The sequence below is a fragment of the Microcaecilia unicolor genome, chromosome 13 (assembly GCF_901765095.1).
Source record: "Microcaecilia unicolor chromosome 13, aMicUni1.1, whole genome shotgun sequence".
In the NCBI taxonomy this organism is placed as follows: Eukaryota; Metazoa; Chordata; class Amphibia; order Gymnophiona; family Siphonopidae; genus Microcaecilia; species Microcaecilia unicolor.
Genome location: NC_044043.1, coordinates 70,735,570 through 70,757,981, shown reverse-complemented (window position 1 = coordinate 70,757,981; position 22,412 = coordinate 70,735,570). Strand labels below are relative to the sequence as shown.

General features: G+C 44.2%; 1 protein-coding gene across 3 annotated transcripts in view; it reads left to right on the top strand.

Moving 5' to 3' along the window:
* DVL1 (dishevelled segment polarity protein 1) overlaps positions 1-22,412 on the top strand; it is a 180,409-nt gene that overhangs the window by 87,184 nt on the left and 70,813 nt on the right. For all 3 annotated transcript variants that reach the window (XM_030222264.1, XM_030222263.1, XM_030222262.1), the window contains exon 4: positions 2,213-2,313. In XM_030222264.1, the coding sequence (XP_030078124.1) occupies positions 2,213-2,313 (101 nt within the window). The remainder of the gene's footprint in view (positions 1-2,212; positions 2,314-22,412) is intronic.

Genomic DNA, 22,412 nt, shown 5'->3' with positions numbered 1-22,412 from the left:
TATGTTATTTGAGTATTCTTCCATGCTGTCTATTAATGGTATTGTTTGTATTGTACTGACATCATATTTCCAAGTTTACCTCATTTATTGTATTATGTTTATATTTGGTCATTTTACGTACAGTGGGGGAAATAAGTATTTGATCCCTTGCTGATTTTGTAAGTTTGCCCACTGACAAAGACATGAGCAGCCCATAATTGAAGGGTAGGTTATTGGTAACAGTGAGAGATAGCACATCACAAATTAAATCCGGAAAATCACATTGTGGAAAGTATATGAATTTATTTGCATTCTGCAGAGGGAAATAAGTATTTGATCCCTCTGGCAAACAAGACCTAATACTTGGTGGCAAAACCCTTGTTGGCAAGCACAGCGGTCAGACGTCTTCTGTAGTTGATGATGAGGTTTGCACACATGTCAGGAGGAATTTTGGTCCACTCCTCTTTGCAGATCATCTCTAAATCATTAAGAGTTCTGGGCTGTCGCTTGGCAACTCGCAGCTTCAGCTCCCTCCATAAGTTTTCAATGGGATTAAGGTCTGGTGACTGGCTAGGCCACTCCATGACCCTAATGTGCTTCTTCCTGAGCCACTCCTTTGTTGCCTTGGCTGTATGTTTTGGGTCATTGTCGTGCTGGAAGACCCAGCCACGACCCATTTTTAAGGCCCTGGCGGAGGGAAGGAGGTTGTCACTCAGAATTGTACGGTACATGGCCCCATCCATTCTCCCATTGATGCGGTGAAGTAGTCCTGTGCCCTTAGCAGAGAAACACCCCCAAAACATAACATTTCCACCTCCATGCTTGACAGTGGGGACGGTGTTCTTTGGGTCATAGGCAGCATTTCTCTTCCTCCAAACACGGCGAGTTGAGTTCATGCCAAAGAGCTCAATTTTTGTCTCATCTGACCACAGCACCTTCTCCCAATCACTCTCGGCATCATCCAGGTGTTCACTGGCAAACTTCAGACGGGCCGTCACATGTGCCTTCCGGAGCAGGGGGACCTTGCGGGCACTGCAGGATTGCAATCCATTATGTCGTAATGTGTTACCAATGGTTTTCGTGGTGACAGTGGTCCCAGCTGCCTTGAGATCATTGACAAGTTCCCCCCTTGTAGTTGTAGGCTGATTTCTAACCTTCCTCATGATCAAGGATACCCCACGAGGTGAGATTTTGCGTGGAGCCCCAGATCTTTGTCGATTGACAGTCATTTTGTACTTCTTCCATTTTCTTACTATGGCACCAACAGTTGTCTCCTTCTCGCCCAGCGTCTTACTGATGGTTTTGTAGCCCATTCCAGCCTTGTGCAGGTGTATGATCTTGTCCCTGACATCCTTAGACAGCTCCTTGCTCTTGGCCATTTTGTAGAGGTTAGAGTCTGATTGATTCACTGAGTCTGTGGACAGGTGTCTTTCATACAGGTGACCATTGCCGACAGCTGTCTGTCATGCAGGTAACGAGTTGATTTGGAGCATCTACCTGGTCTGTAGGGGCCAGATCTCTTACTGGTTGGTGGGGGATCAAATACTTATTTCCCTCTGCAGAATGCAAATAAATTCATATACTTTCCACAATGTGATTTTCCGGATTTAATTTGTGATGTGCTATCTCTCACTGTTACCAATAACCTACCCTTCAATTATGGGCTGCTCATGTCTTTGTCAGTGGGCAAACTTACAAAATCAGCAAGGGATCAAATACTTATTTCCCCCACTGTATATCGTTAACAAAATTGTAACTTTTATGTTAAACTGGACCTGCTGTACATCACCTTAGTTGAATCTATTCATAAGGGCGGTTAGTAAATACCAATAAATACAAAAATTAGTTTACTCCCCTGATTTAAGCATGCCCTTGGGAATGCCTAGATTAAAACTGACTGACTATATTTAGCTGCTCAGTGGTAGGGCGATTTTTAAACACGGGAATTAGTTGGCCCATCTCTTAATTAGGCAGCTCAGTCCCTTTGAAAACCTGTTCTTAGTAAATTATAAGAACCTTTAACTAATGCAATTTATAATTCTCTCCTCTCTTCATTAGACCATGCCTGTTGGCTAGATTTGGATGGTTGAGCAAGACTGGGAGGGGGTGCAAAGGCGGCTGAAGTGGATTGTTCAGGAAAGCAGTGGTGGAATATGAAAGGAATTGTCATTCAGCTGATGGAAGTCTACTAAAAAAAATGCGTGCTGAAAACCTCTCTCTTTGTTCTCTACAGCCCCAACGCTGCCAGCAGCCGTGATGGTCTGGATAACGAGACAGGGACGGAGTCCATGGTTAGCCACAGAAGAGAACGGCATAGGCGGAGGACTGATGCAGGTACTGTCTCTCAATTTCTCTTCAATCTCAATCTTCCCTAAGCTTTCCCATTCTTTTTCATTATGTTTCTGAGGCTAAGTCATGGCTATGTAACACAAATTGGATGAAAATACTTTTTTGATTCTTGTACAAGAAGTGGGTCAAAGAGAGAAACCTGCAGGCAGATCAATGCACTCCTCTTTCATCCTGCTGCATTCTCTCTGTCTGGTGGGAGAGGCCAAACTATGGCAAGTAAGGTTCCATAGCTAGAAAGCCTCGCTAGACATTTGGCCTTTTTTTTTTTTTTTTAGGACTGGTGTTGTGGGTCCAGTACAGTGTCACCACTTTAAATGGAGTGAGCATGAAAACTTCGGAGAGAGACACAGGCTGCATGGTGAGCAGCATAAGTTAACATGGTGACAGGCCATGAGGAAACTCTGTCATCTGCTGTTCCTTTGAGCCGAGCTTAGGTTCGTCTCCACCAGCGTAATTATGCCGGATCAGCACATCGGTATCTACTTAGTGCTGGCGCTCCTCCAGATTGGTTGGATGCTCAGGACTGGGGTGGAGCTATGGCTAGCCTGCAATTTTGAAATTTAAGGAACGGCTTCGGCTCTTCCACCCTCTTCTCTGCCATCCTTCATTGTGTTTTTTTGTTTTATCTGGGCCAGTTTTATAAAGAAAGCAGCACAAAAGGTTAGCTGAGATAGTTTCCTTCAGGTCAGGTCCCAGCATGTGCATGGAACAGCACAGTGGATGCATTAGCCACCCCAGAGCTATTACCTCAGCACACAGCGTGTGCATAGAACAAAACAGAGGCCGCTTTAGCCACACCAGAGTTGTCACCTCAGTCTTTCACTGGAACCGTTGCAGCCGTGCCACAATTATCAGCCCCTCACTGCAACTGAAGCTGCCAAACCTGATGAGCATGTCTCAGATCTAAACACTGCTGTTTCAGAGTCTGCTGCTAGAGCCTCTAAGAGGTCTCGCAGACTGCTTGAGCAGTATATAAATTCTGTAGACCTTCCTCTCCCACCAATCATGTTGTTCTTGGAGACTCAAAGGCACCAGGCACTGGCAAAATCTCAGGATGTCATTGTTAACCCCCTGGAACAGCATGATGCATCACCGCCATTGCTAGAGACTACACCTGGCCACTTCATACCCTCTCAGCAGAGCTGGAGCACCATTGACAAGAGAATAGGTTGGATATTGGGACAGTAGCACAAGGAGGCAGGTTGGATATTGGGACAGTAGCACAAGGAGGCAATGAACAGAGTCAAGCAGGCACAACGAAGTATACAATCATGACAGCCAGCGAATGAGCCACACTCCTAGATCCCCACCCTCACAATCTTCCAATCATGGCTACCACAGATCCCGCTACTATGCGCGGTGTTCCAGAGGTCCATATTCTATTGCACCAGAACTACACATGCATTGGGACCCTTTCCTGGAACCATCAGAGTATCCTGATATGGACAGGCGATATCGTCGGCATCCCGAGTACACTACCAGAAGTTATCCATGGGAACAAGACTGGTAGGGACGCTAGAAACTGGTACTCAGGCTACTCTTCTTCCTGCAGGGAGCACCATTCACAATAGAGCCCACCTTATTCTAAAGAGCTACCTTGGTAGTCTCTCAGCCTTCCTCGGCTGCAGTGACATCCGCTGCTCAGCAACAGCTGGACACCACTCATTCCCAACCTTCCTCAGGAGCAGTGGTCCCTGCCCTTCACCAAGCACAGCAGAGCCGAATGGAGTGCCATCTACATCCACTGCCACAGTATTAGCTCCTCCAAGCACCATGCTAACAGCAGCCAGACGTGTTGGTGACAAGAAAGCTAAGAAGCATAAGAGCAGCAAGTGGTCTTCTTCCTCCTAATAGTAGTAGTTCCTCTTCTTTCTCCTCCTCTTCCTCTTCTCTGTCTCCTTAGCAGAGCAAGAAGGCTACAGGGCAGCAAGAGACTTGCTTACATAGCTCATCTGCTGCCATGCATTGGAAGAACTTTCCAAAATCATTATGCAAGAAGGTCCTCAGGAGAGAATACTTTGACATCTTCAAACTGCTGGAAGGACACCGGAAGAAAGACAGAAGAAAGCAAGACATGGTGACCACCTCCAGGGACATGGCGACCACCTCCAGGGACATGGCAAACTGGTGGTGTGCAACATGGTCAACTGGGTGATCTCTTTTGCCCATATGATCAGCATTACCTGCTGAAAGAAGCCAAATCAGCTAGGACCAGTGGTGTGCTGGAGCCGGCTCGCACCGGCTCGCAAGAGCCGGTTGTTAAATTTTCTTCCGGCTTGCGAGCCGGTTGTTGAAAATAGCGAGCCGGCTCTGGCTCTCCTCCCTCCATCCTCCCTCCCTCCGGATCCGCCTCACCGCCTGCTTGTTTCGTGAATTCTTCGGGGCAGGCAGTCATGCCTGCCCGCTTCCAGCGCTGACTGTCCTCCCTTGCCGATTCGCCCTTTAAAAATGGCCGCCGAGACTTCCAGAGGCGGCCTCGCGAGACTTCGGCTGAAGTCTCGGCGGCCATTTTGAAGCGCGAGTCGGCAAGCAAGGGAGGACAGTCTGCGCTGGAAGCGGGCAGGCAAGACTGCCTGCCCCGAAGAATTCAATAAACAAGCGGGCGGTGAGGGACCGGATCGGGAGGGAGGAGAAGAATTCACGAAACAACTCGGGAGGGGGTGGCAGGGGGGAAAAGGGAGTCGCTGCTGGGCATGGGTGGATGGAGGGGGTCCCTGGATATGTATGGGTGCATGCAGGGCAGGGGAGAGGAGGGTACACTGCTGGACATGGGTGCATGCAGGGCAGGGGAAAGGAGGATCACTGTTGGACATGGGTGCATGCAGGGGAGAGGAGGGTCACTGCTGGACATCTGGGTGCATGCAGGGCACAGGAGGGTCGCTGGGTATGGGTGCATGTAGGGCAGGGGAGTGGAGGGTCACTGCTGGACATGGGTGCATGCAGGGGAGAGAAGGGTCACTGCTGGACATCTGGGTGCATGCAGGGCAGGGGAAAGGAGGGTCACTGCTGGACATGGGTGCATGCAGGGGAGAGGAGGGTCACTGCTGGACATGGGTGCATGCAGGGGAGAGAAGGGTCATTGCTGGACATCTGGGTGCATGCAGGGCATGGCAGAGGAGGGTCGCTGGGTATGGGTGCATGCAGGGTAGGGGAGAGGAGGGGAGAGAGAAGAAATGCTGACATGGATGGAGGGGAGAGAAGAGTGAGGAAGGAGATGAGATGAGGGAAAAGGAAGAGAGGAGAAAAACTGCACATGGATGAAGAAAATAGGCAGAAGCTGAGGACCAGAAATGAAGAAGAAAGGAGGAAAGAAATAAATGGAAAGGAAGCCCTGGAAATGGAGTTAAGAGGACAGATAGCAACAGAATCGGATACTGGGCCAGCATGATCAGAAAAACAGTCACCAGACAACAAAGGTAGAAAAAAAATCATTTTATTTTCATTATAGTGTTTGGAATATGTTCAGTTTGAGAATCAGGTGCTCAACATTAAAAGTTTATATTTATTTACTTATTTATGGCATTTTATCCCACATTAAACATGAATTAGATTGGAACCTGGGATCATTTAAATTTTTTTCCTGTGGAGAGAGTAATGCATTGCCCCCCCCCCCCCCCCCCCCCCCCCCCGGCTATAGCCAGCTCTGCAATTTTGGGGGGGCGCCGAGGTGGACGGGGGGCGCAGTGGTGGATGGGGGGGGGGGTGCCGAGGTGGACTGGGGAGAGAGCCTGTTGTTAAAAATTTACCAGCACACCACTGGCTAGGACCTATGCCCTGATATCTAGACACAGTTCTAGGTATGTACAAACAGCATGAGGGAGAGTCATGGCTAACCTATGACAAACACTTCCTGGATAAGATGAAGACTAAGCAACATATGACCTGGGATGTGGAAGATGGAGATCTTTGGCTCAAGAATGTGTTCGCTAGTGGCAGCCTTCCTGCAAACACATGCCTCTGGACCCACTGGAGGGAAGTCTACCCTCATGGCATGCAAAGTATGCTGGCGATACAACAGAGGAGGATGCACACTACCCAGCTGTGAATTTCAACATTGCTGTGCAAGATGCTGTGCCTCAAACCCTGCATCTCATTGCCCAAAGAAGCCTGCAGCCAAACTGCAACTTCGCAAGTAGTGCACACATATGCAACACTGGCTGAGCAAATAGCCAAGAAGACGAGAGTCACAGGTCCTCCTGGATGGCTTTTCCACAGTCACCATCCCATATAGAGGTCCCACTCCTCCTGTTGTCGCATACTGGAGACGAACATGCTCCACTCACCAGGCTCACATCATTGCTGAGAAGCTGGATGCAGAATTGGCAGCTGGGCTCATCACTGATCCATTTTCTGACCAAATGCACTTACTTTTTTCTCCACTAACGGAGGTTCCCAAGAAGGAGTTTGGCAAGTTCAGACTGATAACATAACTTATCCCATCCATTGGGTTCATCAGTGAACAATTTCATTCCTGACATTGCCACCCATGTACCCACTTCTTTTGACAAGGCTCTAGACCTCATTCACATCGCTGGTCCTGGAGAATCCATGGCAAAAGCGGACATTCAGTTGGCATTCCAGCTCCTACCAATACATCCTGACTGTTTCCCCTTGCTTGGATTTACCTTTGAAGGGAAATATTATTTTGACAAGTGCTTGCCAATGGGCTGCTCAATATCCAGCAACCTGTTCAAGACCTTCAGCGCGTTCCTTCATTGGGTTGTCTCTCAGAGGGCGTCATCTAAGAGCCTTGTACACTACCTTGATTTTTCTTCATGGGTTCGGAGAACACCAACACCTGTAAGAACCTCTTGGACACAGTTCATTCCACAGCGAGAGAATTCTGAGTTCCCATTGCAGAAGACAAGACGGAAGAACTGACCTGTGTCCTATCATTCCTGGGTATTGAGATAGACTCGGTCAGCATGACAACTCATTTGCCGTGGGATAAGTTAACTCTATTGAAACAAAAAGTGGAGACAGGCATGGCTGCCAAGAAGCTCACATTACAAAAAGTTCAGTCCCTCTTGGGTTCCCTTATCTTTGCAGAGTCATTGCTAGAAGACTTTCTCTGGTGTCTGTGGGCTTCAAGTGCAAGCACCACTATGTCAGGATGACCCTATATCGATATTTTATTTATTTTTTTATTTTTGTTACATTTGTACCCCGCGCTTTCCCACTCATGGCAGGCTCAATGCGGCAGGCAATGGAGGTTTAAGTGACTTGCCCAGAGTCACAAGGAGCTGCCTGTGCCGGGAATCGAACTCAGTTCCTCAGTTCCCCAGGACCAAAATCCACCACCCTAACCACTAGGCCACTCCTCCACTGCCAGGATTTGGAGATTTGGCATCGATTTTTGCAGGACTTCAATGGTTACACCTTAGTACAAGCGGGGAAGGTGTACAGCACTGATCTTGACCTGTTTACAGATGCAGCGGGAGGTGTTGGATTCAGAACCTTCTATAATGGAGTCTGGTGTGCTGCCTGTTGGCCGTAAGCATGGACAGAATCACCAATCATCAGTGTTTTTGGCACTCTTCCTTCCCTATCATAGTCTCCACCTTCATCTGGGGCCCCTTCCTGAGCAATAGAAGAATCACATTTTGGACCGAAAACACTGCAGTGGTCTCAGTCATCAACACGCAATCATCCAAATGCCACATGATGGCATAGCTCATTCAAGTTTTTATACTTTGTTGCTTGCGACTCAGTGTTACAGCAAGAGTAAAACATGTTCCTGGTTTGGACAATAGCATTGTAGACTCTCACGCTTTCAATTCTCTGTCTTTCGACAGCTGGCCCCTCTTGCCATTGAAGATCCCTCTCCAGTTCCTAACAAATTATGGACCTTTTGGTGACACACCAAGCTCAGCCTAATTGAAAAAGTGGAGAGAAGTCAACTCCTTCTTGAAAAGGAAAAATTGGCACTGGGGGTCTGTACCAGAGGATTTGCTGGTCAACTTCATCACCACAGCATTCTAGAAGGGACATTCCAGGATATCTGTTTCAGCCTGGATAGCTGGTTTCTCCTTTATCAGAAAACTGCTGGGATGGAGCAACCCAAAGAACAGTTTCCTGATTTGCACTCCCCTCAAAGGATGACCCTAGTATTGATCTGCCTCTCCAGACAAACCCAGCCCATTACACACGAGTTGCTGCTAGTTTTCTGGCCAAAGTATGCCTTTTCAGCTGTGGGATCTCCCTATTCCGGGACACCTTTGTGCTAGCATTTTTTGCAGCACTACACATTGTGAACTGGTGGCAAAATTGAAAGTTTTCATGCACTTCAGGTGTGCTACAAGACCTGTACAATAGAAGTGTCCACACGTGTCTTTTGAGGTATTTAATTGCAAATACAAAGCATTATGGATTGAATTTTGGTTCAGAGGCACTTTATGAAGCCAGTTATTATTCTTATTTATAGGAAAGACTTCCTCATCAAAAAATGTATTAAGTTAGTCCAATAAAAAAGGTATCATCTTATTTTCTTTTCTATGTTTTATTTTATTCTATTTCTATTGACTGGCTTTAGAAGTGGACTATCACGGTTACCACATCTCTCTCCTCGCTTCTGTAACTGCCTTGATTTGCTGTGTACATATGAAAAGGCCTTTTACAGAGCTGAAGAGTGTGTTGCTATTTTCCTTCATCATACTGATTACTTGTTCCTCAGACATTGATTCTTATGTTAGAATCTCTGATTAAAAGACAATTTTAGGGATCCAAATCAAAACCTTGTTGCTGTTGATATATTTCTGAGTTGCTGATTTCAGGAGTCATGTTACTCATCAGTATGTCGCAGGAGCCTATTCCTGGCCCTCATTAGCAGCAGGAGAACCCAGGAATCTGGTCCTGGCCCTTATTATACAATAGGAGAACCCAGAAGTCCAGTCCCTGTCCGTATCATATACAATGGGAGAACCCAGGAGTCCAGTCCCTGCTTGTATCGTATACAGCGGGAGAATCCCGAAGTCCCTGCCCGTAATGTCTTCAGCGGGAGAACCCCGGTGTCTAGTTCCTGCCCGTATCGTATACAGCAGAAGAACCCAGGAGCCCAGTCCGTATAATATAGGAGGATCCGAGTCCCTGCCCTCATTGCAATTGGGCGCTCAGTCCTTGCCCTTATTTTATAGCTGGAAGTCTTCTTTGTCACTTGAGCGTTTGCAGTGTCTCATTGTTCAGCCCAGGTTGTTGGACTGGGTGCTAACAACTAGGCCACTAATTTAGGATTTTACTTATGGAAAGTGGAGTTTTCAGTTAGAAAACTGGGGAGTCGTGAAAGGTTTTGTGGTATCCAGAGGTCTTGACCTATCTTGGCTTCTTATGGGTGTTTGTGTTCACCCTGTCATGACTTGTAAAGCACTGTTGGCTGCAGTTTTTTGTGTCCTTTGGGGATTCAATTTAGTAATTACTTACAGGTTTCAGACATTAGATGCAAAGACACAAGTGGTAGAAAGCTCCCCCTCCTTAGGTGCAGAGGGGTGTGTGTATGTGGCAAAGGTCCAGGAATTAGGGCTACTATTTACCCCAGAGCTCTCCTCTTCCTATCTGTGTCTCCTGTTAAAGGTCTTTTATAATCTGGGTCTCTTCCAAGCAAATATGTAGTTATTAAATAGAAAACATGCTTTGTCTTTTTAGAGATTTGCTTTCCAATGACAAGTCTATAGTTGTCATTTGCAAGTAAGATTTAAATGCTTGTCTGCCTCTTTTAAATTTTATTTCTTTATCATCCTTGCAAGACCAATCCAGATGAATGGTCCCTCTGCCAGCAGATGGAGCCAGAGAAAACCAGCTCAGAGATGTCTTAATTCCCCTTATTATGGGACTGGTGCTGCCTTCAGCTTCTCAGAATTTTTCTGGCTTCAGGAGATGGTGCAGAGATGTGGCCTGGTGCAACATGTGTGAGTAGGCTTCTCCCTGGAAGGCCCAGATTCCCAGTGGCACACAGACTCAGTCTGAAAGACACTTCAGGCAACAGGCCTTTGGGGCCGATTTCCCTGACCCCTGGGGAACAGACTTGGACCTAAGGATGGCAGAGGCCGGTTTTTAGAGCCCAGAGGTACTAAACCGATCCTTGTGGGGCTTGTGGCTGCCGTGCTTACTGTCCTTTTCCCCTACTCTTGGGAGGGCGTCAGAGGTACTTTCCATGAGTGCCAGCTGATTAAAGTTTTTGGAAGAGGAAGAAGAAGATAAAAACAAAAAATAAAAGAAAACAAACAAAAAAAGCTCTCGGTTCTCTTCTCAGTCTGCCTTTTGGTCTGCTTTGTGCTGTGTTGGATTAGGACTCTGCTAAGGAGTCTGAAGTGGTCACAGTCCCCTTTTCTTTTCCTCCATTTGTTTCCAGTATGTCTGGGGGGAAAAGGGAGGCAAGTCATGGCAGTTCAGCGTGCCTGCTGGTACATTTGGCCTGGCTTTGAAGCAGGCTGGCAAACAGGCACCAGCTAGGTGAGTTCAATCTGCTTTCCCTTCACTTATTTCTAGTGTGTCTGGACATAAACCGAGATGGCACACTGCAGCTTAGTTATAGCAGTTCAGCATATCAGCCGGTGCATTTGAGACAAGCAGGTGCCAGGTGGGCAAGTGTGATCTATGAATGTTTAGCAGCCAGCCAAAAGCGAAGCTGAAGAGGTCCCCAGATTGAGCTCTGGCCCGTGTGGTATGCAGGAGTAAGACCTAGTCAGTGCTCTTGTTTTGATGGGATCACCAACCTTTTTATTGCCATTTTGTGCCAAAAATACACGAATAAAGCATACTGGGCCCTTTTTCTCCCTCTTATAGAGAAATGGGGAAGTTCATGAAGGCTGCAGATTTATCATCTAGTTCTGAGGCTATTTTCCTTAACATGGCATAGGGCTTTATATTCTCTTCCTGATGAAGAGAAGAGTAAGATGTTGAGTCACCTAAGGGGATTTATCATTTATTTAAAATGTACTATACTGTCATCTTCTGACAAACAGGTCAAAGTGGTTTACAATTCATAAAAAATAAACAAACAAAAAAAAATCCATAAAGCATAGGAAAGAGAAATAATTAAAGGGAAGCACACCGGGGAGGAAGTGACGTCACCGATGAGATCGGTAGCTTAAACTTGAAGCTCCGCGGGGACGCGAAGTAATTCGCTGATAAACCCCCCACATTGGACGAATACTATTTTCACTGTCGACAGGTTGAACATACCAGACTTCATGGCAGCCAGAAAGAAACTTTCAAAATTTAAATACGCGGCGGATTCGGCGAAAACGGGAGGCAGAGAGCAGAATGTGGTGCCCCCGCGAGTAAGCAAAATGGCGCCGGAGGAACCCGAGACGGAGGATGAACTCGAGGAACGAAGCGGCAGAGAGGGAGAGATCGAGAGAAGTGAAATTATAAAATGGTTCCAAGATTTGAAATCGGAGATGATCAATACTAGAAATAGTATTCACGCAGCTGTCAAAGAGTTGCGGGAGGAAGTAAAAGACATTGGCAATCGCATGGGAGAAACAGAGGAACGCATGGACGAAATGGAAATGGAGGTGCAGAGCATGTCGAAAAAAATTAAAGAAGTGAAACAGCAGCGAGATGAGTTGGAGATAAGGCTGGAAGACCTCGAGAATTGCTCTCGAAGGGGGAACCTGCGATTTAAAGGGGTGCCTGAGGAGGCCCAATATTTAGAAGCTACGAAAGTGGTGCAAGAAATTTGTAACTTTATTTTGAATCAAGGAGGAGACTCCCAGGAATGTGCGGACAAAACTGAAATTAAAATTGATCGAGCGCACCGGAGTCTGGGACCACAGCGGGGAGAGAACCCCAGAGATATCATCGCATGTTTTCATGATTTCCAGGTGAAGGAGACTGTGTGGAGGAAAGCTCGAGCTATAGGTGACATACAATGGAAAAGTTTCAAAATACAGATCTTTCAAGACCTGGCGAAATCCACTCTACAAAAAAGGCGGGAATTCCGCGAAGTGACGAGATATCTGCAAAAAACTGGTCTGCGCTACAGATGGATCTTCCCCAGCGGCCTCATGGTCACGGTGGGGAATCAGACCAAGAAAATTCAACATCCGGCGGCAGCGAGGAAAATACTAGAGAACATGGGATGTGATGATATGCCGGAAGAGCTACGAAATCCCAATGTGGAAGGCAATGGAGAGAACAATTCAAGTCCAGGCAGAAGGCACCCCCAGGGGACAAGGGGCGGTAACACTAACAGAATGCGGAAGGAGCGTGGTGTGGAGCAGCAGGGGGACACTTGAATGGACTAAAGCTGTAGGGCTACGGCCCAGGCGTAAAGTTTAATCATTTGAATACTGGTAGTAAGTAAGACAAAGCTGGTAATGTTTAACTGATTATATGTGTATGATTGGGAAAGAGTATATTGGAGAGAATGAAGGGGACTGAAGGTTTTATTGTGGGGAAGGGGGGGAAAAAGGGGGTTGAGATCCCGGGGGGGACGACACTTCCTTAGGGATAATCTGGCAGCTAATAGCAGCAGCCATTGGGGGGGAAGGGATGGGGGGGGGGAGGGAGGGGGGGAGGGGAGGGGGAAGAGAGGGCAAGATCACAGTGGGTTCATGGAATGTAAATGGATTGAATACACCTGAAAAAAGGAGAATTGTGAGTAGGGAGATATCAAAAATGCAATGGGACATTATTATGATGCAGGAAACGCATATCCAAAGGAAAGATGTTAGGCTTATTCAATACAAAGACATGGGCCAGAACTTTATACTGGCAGACCCTAGAGGTGGTAAAAAGGGAGGTTTGGCAATTTACATTAAAGAAAAGGTACCTTTTGTTCACGAGCAAACATACCTGGAAAGCCAGGGAAGATGTATTGCAGTTAAGGGAAGGATCAATGAACAACTAATCACGCTAGTCAATATATACGCACCCAATGAGGGACAGGGCGCGTTCTTTGAAAAATTGAGATTGGAATTGATACATTTTGTACAGGGAGAAGTGATTGTTGGAGGGGACTTCAACTGGGCACTAACAGACCTTGACCACTCTAAGGGTAAGAAAAAGGGTGGAGTTTCAGCAAACACGACAAAATTACTGAATCTGTTCAGGGATCTGGATTTGATAGATGTATGGAGATTGCAGCACCCAGGGCAGAGGACATACACCTTCTATTCGCATGCTCAACAAACGTATACAAGGATAGATGCAATTTGGGGCTCCCGTAATATATGGGGGGAGGTAGGAGATTCTAATATAGGGAGTATTCATGTATCGGACCACGCCCCTATTTGGGTATCTTGGAAGGGTTTGGGGAGAGAAAAAGGACACACTTTTTGGAGATTGAATGAATCTCTGCTTGACTCAGTGGAGGACTGTGAAGCTGTCAGAAGGGCGATACAAGAATATCTAGCCTACAATGATAAGGGGGATGTAGCAGAAGGGACGCTCTGGGATGCTCTTAAAGTAGTGGTAAGAGGACATTTGATCAAAAAAGGTAGTCAAAGAAAGAGGGAGGGGCGGAGGCGGGAATTAGAAGTAAGACAAAGATTAGCGGCTTTGGAGACCCAGCATCAAGGAGGACAATGCCCTGAGGTCCTGTCAGAACTGAGGGAATGTAGGGCTGCTTTGCAACAAATTCAAATAAAGCAGATGGAATTTCAAAGGAAGTTGGCACAGCAAAAGTTTTTTGAATATAGTAACAAAGCGGGACGGATGTTGGCGCGACATCTCCGCAGGCGAAGAGTGGGCAATACCATAGTGAAACTTAAAGGGGAGGGGGATTCATTATTGTACCAAGACAAAGAGATGAGGGATAGGTTTGCCCAATTTTATGAAGCTTTGTATACCAAAGAGAGTGTGGCATCGGGAGAACAGATTAAGGAATATTTGAGCGGGTTAGGACTGCATGCACTCACCGAAACACAAAAAGATTTTTTAGAAAAGCCGATAGCTCTAGATGAGATAGAAAGAGTCATTAAAGGTTTAAAAGGTGGGAAAGCGCCGGGGTTAGATGGGTACACAGCCAAATTCTACAAGTTGATGAATAAGGAGGTAGGGCCGTTATTGGTACGGGTGGGGAATGAATGCTTTACATCGGGGAAGCTGTCGAGCAGTATGTATGAAGCAGGAATCTCAGTGATTCCCAAGCCGGGGAGAGATCCCACACTATGTGCATCTTATAGGCCCATATCCCTCATAAATATAGATATTAAAATACTAGCCAAGGTTATGGCGGAGCGAATTAACAAATTTCTGCCCCAATTAATCCATGAGGACCAATCCGGCTTTGTCCCACGCAGGCAAGTAGCGGATAATATAAGGAGATCTTTGAATGTAATATGGGAGGCCCAACGTAGAGGGGGGGATTTTGTACTCTTAACAACAGATGCAGAAAAGGCCTTTGATCGGGTTGAATGGCAGTACTTGTGGGAGGTGTTGGAATTTATGGGGTTTGGCCCAAGGGTTTTGACATGGATGAAAGGACTATATTTAACACCAAAAGCTCGTATAAAAGTCAATGGGGGATATTCGGACCAGTTTCAGATACAACGGGGTACACGGCAGGGTTGTCCTCTGTCGCCCTTGCTCTTTGCGTTGGCAATAGAGCCGCTTGCACAGAGGATTAGGGAAACGGCCAGCATTGAGGGGATCATGGTGGGTGATCGAGAACACAAAGTGGCACTTTTCGCAGACGATATTCTTTTTTATGTTAGTCGCCCGGAAGAGACCCTGCATAATATCTGTAGGGAGCTTAAAGCGTTCGGAGCTTTTTCTGGTTTTAAAGTTAACTATGATAAGTCTGAAGTGCTGGGCATTATGTGTCCCACTGTAGATTTGAACAGTATACTAACCAGATTCTCTTTTAAGCATGCCAAGGAGAATTTTCGATACTTGGGGGTATGGCTCCCCAGGAACCTTGACTCTTTATATGGGATTAATTATGTTGCCTTGATTAGAGAACTAAGATCAGATTTAAGCAGATGGAAGAATGGGCTGCTGTCATGGTGGGGTAGAATAGCGGTCATCAAGATGAACTTACTACCTAGGTTGTTATTCCTCTTTCAAACGTTACCACTGGAAGTACCCTCGGGAACCCTGAACAGATTACAGTCTGATATGTCGCATTTTGCCTGGGGAGAGAGAAGGGCGAGACTATCTAAGCGAATTATGTGGAGTGGAGTGGAAGAAGGAGGGAAGGGGATGCCCAATATTACATGGTACTATCAGGCAGCACAATTGAAGCAGGTGGCGGAATGGAGTAAGGGGGAAAGGGCGCCAGTGGCTGTATTAGAGCAACAGCTGGAACCTAGGTGTAACCTGGAAAGGGGTTTGTGGGGATCTGGAAGGATGTATGGCTCCCGCAGGGGAACTGGTAATCCTTTTATAGGACATTTGCTACATATATGGGAGGTACTAAAACGCAAATTTAAAAAAGGAGTTAAAACATCTACTATGGCGCATATTATTCATGAAGTTGAGTTCCCAGCTGGTGCAGAGGGGGGTACCTTTCATGAATGGTATAAAAAAGGCCTGAGGAGATTTAGAGACTTGATGTCCGATGGAACATTAAGGACATTTGAGACACTAAAAAGGAAGTTTGCTTTGCGTGCGCCAGATAACTATGCTTATCTGCAGGTCAAACATTATATGAGTAAACAGGGGTGGCTACAGGGGGACCAGAGGGAGAGGGAACCCTTAGAAAACATTTGGGTTACACTAGAGGTGGGAAAGAGGGGCATTTCCAAATTGTACAATTATATTAGAGGTAGCACACTGACTAAACTATCCTACATGAAAGCATGGGAGAAGGATCTGAACTGTGAAATGAGTGTGACAGAATGGGAAAGGATTTGCAAAGAGGTAAAAAAGGCATCCACGTGTGTACTAATAAAGGAAAATGCCTACAAAGTTTTAAGCAGATGGTACTATACTCCAGACAGGGTAAAAATGATGTATGCTAATGCCTCCGACAGATGCTGGCGATGTGATAATGATCTTGGTAATTTTATGCATGTGTGGTGGTCCTGCACATCTATTCGTTCTTTCTGGGACGATATAATTCTGTGTCTGACCTCTATTCTGGAGACACAGTTTATAGCGGAACCAAAGTGGTGCCTACTAGGGTGGGGAAATAAAAGGGGCAAGAAATGGCAGAAGCGGCTTAAAAGACTTTGTTTATCAGCTGCGAAGCTGGAAATAGCAGCCCACTGGAAAAAGAAAGTGGGTCCTACGTTTGTTGAGTGGAAACTAAGGCTCCGCACCATAATGGGACTTGAACAATTGACGGACAAACGAAAGGGCAGATTTGACCCGAAGGCGGAGGAATGGAAACATTTAGAGTGTTTATGGACTAATGCAACTACAATACAGTGTATTCAGCCATTAAGTGGAGAGGGGGGGGAGGGAGGGGAGGAAAATTTATTATGTCTTCAATAGTTTATATTGTAGTACATTTCATTAAGACTTGTTGCACAATGGGTAGTCGATTCTGTGATTGTACTTATGAATAAGGTGATTAAATAAAAAAATTTTGTTTCAAATTAAAAAAAAAAAAAAAAAGGGAAGCACACCATTCAGGGATCTCCATGGTAGAAAGATTTGAATCTATTTAAACAATCTTTGTTTTTTCTGTTGTCCATATTACCTGGTCAGGGCTAGTTCAAGTCTTGTCTTTACTTTACTTTACACTAGACTTATATCCCGCTAGTACTGTAATAGTTCCAAGTGAGTCACAGGAAAAAAGAGTGGGACATACATTCAGAAGGTACAGTCAAGCATTTTAAGAGCGCAGTAACTTGAGTTACCATCTAAAACCCAAATTTGTGCATTAACATATTTCTGAAATAAAAAGCCTTTAGTAACTTCTTAAAAAGCAAATAATTACTCATCATTCGAAGTTCTAATGGCAGTGGGTTCCAAAAGGATTCAGCTTTATAAGCAATAGAGTTGGACAACAGTCTTTTGAACCTAATATTACGTACTGACTAAAAATGTAACAAACATTGTCCCTTTAGTCGATCAGACATAGCTAGTAGAGATATTGACCATTTTTATAAGATAATATGGAGCTTCACCTTGCAAAAGCCTGAAAACCATAGAACCTAATTTAAACTGTATCCACAGCTCCACCGGCAGCCAGTGCAAGTCAACAAATATGGTGTTGTTTGATCAGATTTATACAAAGAATAAATCAGCCTGACTGCCGTGTTCTGAATTATCTGTAGACTGTGTAATAATGTTTTAGTACAAGATGAGAAAACACTATTACAGTTATCCAGTCTGGAAAGAATTAATCTAAAGGTGGGAAATGTAAAATATTTTTTAATATGGCGCAAATTTTTCAACAAGAAAAAATACATTTTAACAACTTGATTTATGTGAGCTTGCATATTCAACGTACTGTCTAGCTCCAATTCAGGCATCCTTGTTGATTTATCAAAATAGAAACAGTCTGTCCCACCACTGAATTGGAGGCTACTGAAAGGATGTTGAACCAGAGGAATTTTGTCTTCTCCTTACTTAACTTTAGCCTATTAATAGGCTAAATAGTGATCTAATTCTCAATTATACTAAAACCATTTTTAATGCCAACCAGTGTCTCAGATCATTCAGAAAAAACAGGGCAGAGTATTGAAACATCATCTGCATATACAAAAAAAAGCTAAATTCACTTGTTCCAGAAGAGCTCCCAATGATTGCAACAAAACATTGAACAGGGTAGGTGAAAAGGGGGAGCCCTGTGGAACTCCATAGGGCAGACTCCAGCAGTCTGAAATACTACCATTCCACATAACAGAGTAGGACCTGCTTGTAAGAAAACGCTGGAACCACTTTAATACTGATCCAGAGATTCCAAAGTTGCTCAGGGTAAACATCAAAATCTCGTGGTCGACCAAATTGAAAGCACACGAGAGGTCAAACTGAACCAAAATGGCACATTTGCCTTGGCTCAGCATGGTTTTTTTCCCAGAGCAGCAATCGAACCTACCACAATTTCTGTGCTATATAACCTAATGCAAGATTTAAATAATTTGAAAATGCTAATAAATCTTATTGATGGCCTTTTCATGTGTTTGATTTAACTTAGGTCAACTAAAACCAAAAGAATCTAAAAATTCCATTACTTCCCCTGCTTTAGTCATCTTATTTTTATCAAAATGTAAATTAATGTCATCAATCAATAAAACATAATCACTTTGTACAAATTGCTTAGCAACCAACTCATAAAAAGAGTGTCTACCGTCACTTCATTTTCAAGGTGGGCAGTAAGACAAGAAACAACTTAAAGAACCGGTAAACGAATTATCTCTAATTTCACATGACAGTGCCTCCAAAGAGGGGGGAGCTAATTGTGTCTAACAATTTGACAGGGCCACTATGTTTTTCCCATGCTTCTCATGAGCTCCCATGCAGAGTGGCAGACATGGAAATTTCAAAGAGGCGGTGCAGTTACATCTTTGCAAGTCTTAACTGCCTTTTGAAGAAGTCCTGGAACTTTAGAGACCACAATTCAGAGGCTGGCTGGAAGTACTTATGAGAAGTCTTTCCTTACCGTAGACCCTTCCTCCCAATACTGATCACTGTTGGTCCAAATTCAGAGGCCAAGAACAATATCCTGTGGTCCTGGACAGAAGGTTTGACTGGGGTGGACTCCTTTGCAAACTGCTGTGTTCTGGCTGTGCTCCTTCAAGGAAACTGTGTTTTTTCACTTGGGAGGTTGGACACTACTCAGAGGGACTTCATCCTCAGTCTAGGCTTCAGGGACAGTGTTACGATGATGATGAGCTACAAGGGTTTGAGCTCAAAAGAAGGCTCTGAGACTACTTGTTTTGGGGACCCCAAACAGGATGGCAAACCTCTTCTCATATAGTTCTCTCCAAGGATTACAACTAGATTAAACAGTGTTTTAATTATACAAACATTAAGATTTTGCCATACAGTGTTAGTCCAGAAGTTCATCTAGCCCAGCATACTGTTTCCAATAGAGGCCAATCCAGGTCACAAGAACCTGCAAGATCCCAAAAAGTAGATAGACTTCATTCTGCTTATCCCAGGGATAAACTGTGGATTTCCCCAAGTCCACCTTAATAATGGTTTATGAGCTTCTTTAGGAACTTGTCCAAATATTTTTTTGAAATTCAGTTTATTGAATGGCACACAAAACAACAACAGTACAAACAGGCAAGTTTTTTTTTAACCAGCTACACACTATCAGCTGTTACCACATTCCTAAGCTTAATTATGCCTTGAATGAAAAAGTGTTTTCTCAGATTCGTTTTATATGTGCCACTTAGTAATTTCATGGCGTGTCCTCTAGTCTTTGTACTTTCTGAAAGTGTAGCCAATTAATTTGCATTTACCCATTTCACTCTGCTAAGGATTTTATAAACATTTCATTGGCCATCTAAATTATGAATGCCACTTTGAAAATCTATGCATATGTTTAAGTGCCATTGAAATAATGCATAACCTTTAAACGGCCAGTCATTTAACTTTTAAACAGCGGCTGCGCATCTGATTGTTGACTCAGTCCATTATTTATTTTTTTAATTTATTAGGATTTATTTACTGCCTTTTTGAAGGAATTTACTCAAGGCAGTGTACAGTAAGAATAGATCAAACATGAGAAATAGGCAATTACAGCAGTAAAAATATTCAAGTAACAATACAAAGTATGGCATGGTATATTACTTACAATGTCAACACAATATGTTTTATATTGCGGACAGTGAGGACAGTGTGCAGCACTTGAATACAGTGTGTGGCACCAAAACACTGTATATGGTACAGAGATGCAGAGTGTGAAATCCAAGGGAAGGATATGGATCTTATATATTACTAGGCTGAAGATAAGAGACATTTTGTCCTTTTATCAAAGCAATTTTAACTGGTAATCTGAGTAGATAACAGATTGGAAGGTGCAAAGCAGCTAAACACACTGATAAGCTGAAGGTTTCACTTTTACACTGTGGACTTGATTCATTAAAGGTTTTCTCCAATTCACTGCCAACAGGGAAAAGCCTTTGATAAATCTGCCAAAGCGACTTTTATCACCAGAAAAACATTTTAATGGCCAACATGAGTCAATTAATGATTAATGAAGTAGGCAGACTACAGAGTAACCACTCTTTTTTTGACCCTCTGTCATGTCTAGTTTGAACATAACCCTGACTGCCTCTTAATGGATACAACATGAGAGGGATGACCTTTCCCAGTCTCCTTGCATGTGCTGCATCATTAAACATCTTCAGGGATTCGTCTGTAAGAGCTGACAATGTTTCCTGAGGTTGTTTATATTGTTAAGACATAAGCTTAATATACATGAAATTCCTGGCTCCAACATTTTCTCTCTTGAATTGTAATGGCCTGCTCTCACCCCCAAATCCATGCTTGAATGCTAAGGATTTTTTTTCTAGGATAGGGTCCTATGGAAGGAGCTATTTGGCATAAACTTATAGTTTAAGAAGGGGAATTCCCAGAAAGAAAGAGATGCAGGCAGATGTGAGAGTTGATGGTTGCATCTTATGGGAAACCAAGTATAAAGCCCTGTTTTGGGGTTCTGCCCCTGGTATCCCTGGAGCCAGGGAAACTACTGATATAGAGGAGCAGGAACCATTTATTTATTTATTGCATTTGTATCCCACATTTTTCCCACCTCTTTGCAGGCTCAATGTGGCTTACAATAGATCATGAATAGTGGAAATATAAAAGAGATGGACATTTAATATTACAGAAGGATCTTGAGCAACATGGTAATGATAAGCATGATAGTAGTATTAAAAGCAGATATTGTAAAACAATTCTGAATATATGTGGAGGAGTTGTGTATGTTCACATTGGTTGATTATTTTGGTATGCCATACTTGTGACTGTACTTACTGGTCTACAGTAGTATCAAACATATGACAATTCCTGATGATCCTAGTGCCTTATATGTGACAGTATCTTGTGATCGCAAATCACTTGTGATAATTCTTGCTGATCAATTACTATGCATCAAACAGTGCCTTCTGGTCTAGTGTGCTGCATAAAACAGTTCTGACTGGGGTTGGAGTAGCTTGCCTTAGACGGTGGTCTCATTGTTCTGCCTTGGGAGGGACAACACCATGTTCCATTAAAATATGACAGCTTGATGCTTTACTCTTTAAAATATACATGTAACTCAATGCAGGGGGCTTTCAGGTATGCCCTTCATTCTAACAAGGTATGTCTCAAATGGCTCTATAAAATAGAATGTGAAAGTTGCTCATCTTCCTCTGGGGATTATGACTTCTAGTTGCAGGACCTGAGATGGACATGAGAGAGGTAATTTTCCCTAGCCATTTACCTGTATAAATACCTATACACCGGTGTAAACTGACTTGTCTGAAAATTGATCCATTGTTTCTGTTCATTTATACTATGAAGGTTTTTAAATATCTATCATTTCTCTCTCTCACCTTTTTTCCCAGAGTACACATATTTAGATCTCTCAAGACTTTCTATACTATATGATAAAGACCATTGACCATTTATTATCCACCCTCTGGATTGATTCCATCCTTTAAAGGTGCAGCCTCCAGAATTACACACAGTACTCAAAATGAGATTTCACCAGACGCTTATGTAGAGGCAGAATCACATCCCTTTTCTTGCAGACCACTTCTTTTCTCGTGCATCCAAGCATCTTTCTGGCTTTTGTCATTATCTACCTGCTTGGTTACCTTAAGATTGAACCAGTACATTCAGTAGACCTAAAATTCCTAACTTGAAAGGTGTTTTTCCTAGTAGCAATTGTATCAGCCTGGCAAATGAGTACATTTCAGGCCCAGGTGTTAATCCCTTCTTACCTTTTTTCCGAACTGGGTAGTATTCTGGATGCACCCTAAATTCCTGCTAGTTAGCCTCTGCTTTTCATATCCCTCAGTGCACTGTACTATGTTTTTCCCCAAACTGCATGTGTACAAGGGAGAACAAGCACTACACATGCTGGATTTTTAGGCAGGCTTCCTCCAAAGAACACAACCACATTATAATTCTTCTCAGCTTGTTATATCCTTTGACCTAATCAAAATCAGAACAAGTGTACCTTAATCCAACTGTCTGGCAGACTGCATTTCACATTACTACCCCTGGTGGGAATACATCTGAAAAGATTGACA